Raw genomic sequence first — 6294 nt, 5'->3', positions numbered from 1 at the left:
TGAGGGAGTGCTGCACTGTCGGAGGTGCTGTCTTTCAGACGAGACGTTAAACCGAGGCCCACTCTGCTCTCTCAGGTGATCATAAAAGATCCCATGACACTATTCGAAGAAGAGCAGGGGAATTGTCCCCGGTGTCCTGGCCAATATTTATCCCTCAACCAACAGATTATCTGATCATCACATTGCTGTTTGTGGGAGCTTGCTGTGCGTAAATTGGCTTCTGCATTTCCTATATTACAACAGTGACTGCACATCAAAAAGTACTTCATTGGCTGTAAAGCACTTTGGGACATCCTGAGATCACGAAAGTCTTTCTTTGTCACTGGATAGTGATCAGTGAGCGGGAATCTGTCGCCCACCCCCCAGGTCTGGGAGTGCTGAGGCTTCCTGTAGAACCCAATCCAGCCTTGTCAAATACAAATTAAATCTATTGCTGAAATTTAGATGCTTTGTACAACATCAACTAAATTCTCAGTGCAGTATAAACAGCTGGAGATTATTATTTGATATAATATGGCTTTATACAAATATAAAATCGACACGTTGAATAATATGATGGCAGTAAAGGCAGCAATTTAATCGAGAGATTCCCATGGCATCATTAGTTAATGGTTTGCAATGTTGTAAATCCTGAACTGAATTATTGCTGTGTTTTGCCGATGGTTTTATAATTTCTGATATATTCCAGGTAGTGATTCTATGTATGTGTACACACACGTATGAGTTGCTGGCTGCAATGTCTTCCTCCTTTTTTAGGAAGATACTGTGGAGCGAAGTTTGCAAATAAGGCAGGGGAATGCCGACTGACCAAAGGATTGATATTGCACAGCAAAAATGTAGAAACACACAACAACAACAAAATGCTGACTGTCTACTGTGTCGTATATTCTATTGAGACGTGTAATGTACCCGCAAGGAGCAGCGGCATTTATAGACGGTACGCCTTTAAGGCCGGCGGGAGGGTGGAGTCTGATGCGCTGAAACCGCTACATCTGTTGAAAGTGACGAGAGCCCGAGTTTGTTCCATACCTGTGCACAGTGAGAGCGGCTCGCTCAGGCCCAGCGCGGCCCCTTCAGCTTCATCCGGATCTCAGTCAAGGGCAACAAAAGAAAACAGCAACAGCGGCGGCTGGTTACGGAGCCCGCTGCATTGATTATTTTATATATATATATATATTTTTAACACCCCTTCCCCAAATCTGAATTATAGCCAGAAGCTCGAAACGAGGATGGCGATGATGAGCGGCGTCACATCGAGCTGCTGCCTTTTTCTTATCTGCTACATTGCAGCTCCGACCGAGGGTAGGTCATGTCAAATGTGCCATACCTCCAGCTTGGGGTTTATTCGGAGGAGGGGTGAGGGGAAGCTTTGCAGAAAAGGAAAGAGTTGGAACAAACTTTATTTGGATGAAAGTTTATGTATGTAGATGTATGTATGTGTAGATATATATTTTCTTTTCCGAGAGACCTGGTTTTTGAAACCAGAATCCGTCAGGCGTAAAGTTTCACTAATCTTCTTACAGTGATTCACTGCGGTTCGCATAGCAACTGTGGAGTGACTCAAATAACCGAGGGCACTGCAATGATGTGTCCTCCTCCTCTTTCTCCAAACTCCAGTTCTGACATGTTTAATTCCCTGCCAATTCTGTTTGCCCAGCAGTTTTGTTCTGTCTCTTTTTGTTACTGTCTCAGCAACATTGCGCATTTTTTTCCCCGTTCATTATTACAATGAAGTGGGAGTGACGCCTAATAAATCACCGGCTTCGACTTTCACTGTCTTTTTTTCTGGTTGCCAAGGTGGAGCCAGGCTCCGGTTCGATTTCCTGTATTAACCCGATTAATTATCAGTTCATTAGCAATCAGGCTGTGACTCAAACTGCCCTTGATGTTTCAATCTGTTTTGTCAATAAACTGGTTTGTTGATCAGGGGTCTGTGTAAAGTGGGCACTGTTGCATGTTTAAAGTGCCGTGACACTTTTCCCCCTTTCAGGACCCTTGCCGCGGGTCTACTAAATCAAATGGGTATTGTGTTTTTTTAAAAAAAAACTTGAACTGTTAAATGCTAACAAGCTGTTCCCAGCAGTTGTCACTGTTGGCTTAGTACCAATCTATAGTTCAGGAGCTGAGGAAGTCTGTCTACTTGAAGTGTTTTGCTAATACCAACTTATTTTGCAAAGGAAATAATTAAGTTCAATTTCAGGAGCATAAGTGCCTTTTCTTGAGTTGATGTAGCTGTCAGCGTGGTACATGTCCAACCCATGTGTTCCTATAATTGATCTGATGCAAGCATTGGACTTGCCATCTTGAGGCACAGTACTGCAAGCTTGCTTCACTCCTACATGTAGGTTTCTGAAACGCCACCCACCACCCCCCCCCGATTTCTACATGTGTGGGCTGTTTTAAACTTGATCCCAATTTTCTTCTCCCTTTTTAAATATTTATCAATGGGAGGAGTGCCCTGCAGTGCAATCCTGCTGCGTTTCACTGTTGGATGACGCTGGTACTGGTTGGTTACCCAGGGTACAAGGAGTACATCATGATTTATCTAAAATGCAACATAATGTAGGAATGCTACAGCTGACTTGCATTTGACTCACTTTCTGACTGAATCAGAACAATTGGACAGTTCTCGTGCATTGTAGAAGGAGTACATTCTGTAGAAGTTTTATAGTTTTAGTTTTAAAGTTGAAAAGCTTTTATATTTCTAAAACTAGTCATTGAAAGCTAGACTTTAATTATATGGGAAGTTAATTGGCCATAGAGGAATGGGCACTTACCTGCTCTGAGATACTGCCCTACATGTGTTGGCCTCTGTCTGCATTCCACTGTTGCATGAAGCAAGCTGATAATGTTAGCTGGTACTCGAGTTGTTTGCTGGCACAGAGGTTGTTTGCGGCAATTAGTCAAGAGGGTTTGTAGTGGGATAGCAAAATACTGCAGATGCTCGAAATCCAAAATAACAACAGAAAATTCTGGAAAAACTCAGCAGGCCAGGCAACATCTGTGGAGAGAAAATAAAGTCAACGTTTCAGGTCGAAACCCTTTGTCAAGACTGGAAAAAGCACAGGAAATGAAACATTAAAAGGCCAGTTTGGGGGCGGGGAGAGAACAAAGTTTGTAGTGGGTTGACGTGAGGTGATGAATTGGGTATCTAGTTTTTATTTGGGGTAATTTACTTGCTCAGTTACCCCAAGTGAATTGATTCAATAATTTCATAAACAATAATGAGAAGCAGGATAATATTCTAGGGTTGTGTTTTGAATCTTTGCACTGTTTTTCTCTTTCTTACCCCCCCCCCCCCCCCCCCCCAAAATTGTTTAAAGATCTTTGACTTAAACCCCCACTGACTGACTGGTAAAGAGCACGGCTATACAGACTGTTGTCCAGTTATAATTCCCACTCTTGTTAGCTGATCTTGGCCAGGGCAGCCTTGGATCAGTACAACTGGTCTCTGAATCTCTGGGTTGAGTGCAGGAGGAAGGAGAAGGGTGAAATCTGATCAGGCTGCTGCTAATTGCTATTAAATGAATCCTACTGGGAAATGTGCCTGTCCGGTGAGAGCGGTATCTGATAAGCTGCCGACACACTCACGCTACGCGCTCACACGTGAAGAATGGTCACTTGAGTGAGGTGCAAAAGTTCAAATAAAAATATTAAAATTTTTCTAATTGTGAATTATGATCATCTTAAACCTGGAGTACTCCGGTTAAGAGAGTGCATGCATTTTTATTTCTTATTGAAAGTTATGCAAGGGACTCCCTGTGCATTTCTTTAAACCTAGTTTGACACTACACTGGAGTTACATACCTCTTCCAGAATGGGTGGGGGAATCTTGCACCACTTCTTTCCAGAGTCTGGTTGGGTCGAGTCCTGATTCTGGATTTACATTGCAACACTCGTGATGCTCAAGTTTAAATGCACCCAACAACTGTCAACAAACTGACCTTAGTGTCTGAATAAGACAATACCTCCAAAGCATCTATGTAGCCTAAACATAAATAATGGACTCGTGTAACTAATTGGTAACTTTTTACTTGTGTTTATAACCCATGGCAATTGGGTTCATTAATCATGTATTGTTTATCAGTTCTCTTCCTTGGTATGTCAAGGTTCATGCTATGCCTTGACAAGATGGGAAGGATTAATTTTAATTCTATTTTAAACAGTGGTACTATATTAGTATAGAACTTGCTAAAAAAAAATATTTATTCACGGGATGTGGGCATTGCTGGCAAGGCCAGCATTATTTGCCCATCCCGAATGTTCTGCAAAATGTTACACTTTTTCTACCTTTGATCTGAATCTAGTAGTTATGTGGGATGCAATTCCTTCCATCTGTTGAAGGGGAGTTTAAATGGAAAGCTTCATATAGATACAGTTTAATTTGGAATTCCAAATGGCACAATTCAAACAACTGACCACCAGAGCTAACTTCTGTAGCTCATTCATGCCAATGAGGGGAGGTAGACCATGGCTAGTGGTTTCCCCGTCAAAACCGTTATTCTCTTTGCTTGAATACCTCACAGTTTAGGTTTTAATGTTTAAAGCCTAGGAGAGCAGCCAAGTGATGCATTTACACAAAGTCAAACTCCATACTGCCAACTGTAACTCCTTCCAGGTAATTATTTTTTTAAACCTCTCAGAAATCAAAGCGACTGCTGAGGTCCGTCCATTGTAAATACTTTAATGATCAGCTGCTACTTTAGAAAATATTTAGTTCAGATTCTTTGCTTCAGGATATTTGAACGGTAAACTCTATAAATCGAGGGAGTTTGAAATAGACGGAACCTCCTGTACGAAGGCTCCTGCTGATTTTGAGAGATTGCAAACCAGCAGCAGCACACCAAATATTGCATTCAGAAAGTTGCACTGAGGGGGAAGCGGATGCTGCAGGGATCACGGACTCTGGCTGCTCACCTGCCTCAACTCTAAATTCTGTCCCTGCCTACCCACTTCCACTCTTTCCATTTACTTTCACCCTCACCCCTCCACCCTGCCAAGAATATTGGCACTTTCCCAATTCTGAAATGATTAGCTTGAATTTGAAGGGAGTGTGGTGGTAATGAGTGGTTTTGAGTGCGTGCATTTTTTGATTATATTGGAGGTTATGATTACTTTGGGCACCTGATGGGGCAGAGTGTTAGAATGAGGGCAAGCTCTGCTCGACACAGGATCATATACTTGCTGATGTAATGGCAGTTAAAGGCCTTCATAAGAGGGCTTTTAAATCCACATAAATTTCTGTTAGTCTTGGGTTTATAACATTTGAAAGACTGAGCAGTTTGTTCCGGGAAAGAAAGCTCCGTGTAAATATAGATCCCATAAAAGATCAGTTCAGAAACTGTTGACAGAAGGTTTGGTTGCAGGGCACCTCAGCTGGGAGCAACTAACTGACAGGTTAGGAACTTGCTGGGAGCGATTGTACATAGCGTAGCTATCTCCTCCGGGAGGTAATGTTAGTTCCCGAATGCATGTTTAAGAACCGTACTAATTCTGTGCTGAGCGTAATTAAGCTCTTAGGCTCACCTTCAAGACTTAATGATGCAATTGAATGAGTTACTCCTAGTGCCCTTCTTGTTTGTGTGTTTACACTCAGTAACTTCTGCTCGGTTGTGTATGAAGGTCGGATTCGAGCTGAGTTTGGACTGGTGTACCTTTTATAGTATAACCCAATAACAGGTCTTGCAAAATCTGACAAAGAAAAAGAAATGCTTAATTTTATACAGTGCTTTTCATGACCTTGGGACACCCCAAAGTGCTTTACAGCCAACAAAGTACTTATTGAAGTGTAGTCACTGTTGTAATGTAGGAAAACATGGTAGTCAGTTTGCGCACAGCAAGGTCCCACAAACAGTAATGTGAAAATGAACAGGTTTTTTTTAGTGATGTTGGATGAGGGATAAATATAGGCCAGGGCACCTGGGAGAAATCCTCCTGCTCTTCTTTGAAATAGTGCCGTGGGATCTTTTACATCATCCTGAGGGCAGACAGGGTCTCGGTTTAACCTCTCATCTGACACCTCAGGCAGTGCAGTATTCACTCAGTACTGCACTGAAGTGTCGGTCTAGATTTTGTACTCAAATCTCGAGTGAGATTGAACCCAAAACCTTCTGACTCAGACGCGAGTAAATTCTACACTGTACTCTTCCCACTGCTGTCCCCTTCCTTACAAACTACAGATGTGAATGTGCATCTGAATGCACTTGCTGTATTTTTAACATATTTTTCTTTGCTTCGGTGGACTACTTGTGGAATCCACAATGCTTGGCTGGCAGGTGTCCTGTTTTTGCCCCT

General features: G+C 42.3%; 1 protein-coding gene across 1 annotated transcript in view; it reads left to right on the top strand.

Moving 5' to 3' along the window:
• The first annotated feature begins 989 nt into the window (after positions 1 to 989).
• The window catches only part of LOC147101155 (protein HEG-like), a 79827-nt gene continuing 74522 nt past the window's right edge, over positions 990 to 6294 (top strand). Inside the window, exon 1 of the mRNA XM_085966370.1 lies at positions 990 to 1302. Coding sequence (XP_085822496.1) covers positions 1230 to 1302 — 73 coding nt within the window. The 5' untranslated portion in view covers positions 990 to 1229. The remainder of the gene's footprint in view (positions 1303 to 6294) is intronic.

The sequence above is a fragment of the Somniosus microcephalus genome, chromosome 24, assembly GCF_052327205.1.
Source record: "Somniosus microcephalus isolate GS21.2 chromosome 24, FLI_Smic_1.0, whole genome shotgun sequence".
In the NCBI taxonomy this organism is placed as follows: Eukaryota; Metazoa; Chordata; class Chondrichthyes; order Squaliformes; family Somniosidae; genus Somniosus; species Somniosus microcephalus.
The sequence above is the reverse complement of the archived record's forward strand: the minus strand, read 5'-3'. Positions and strand labels throughout refer to the sequence as shown.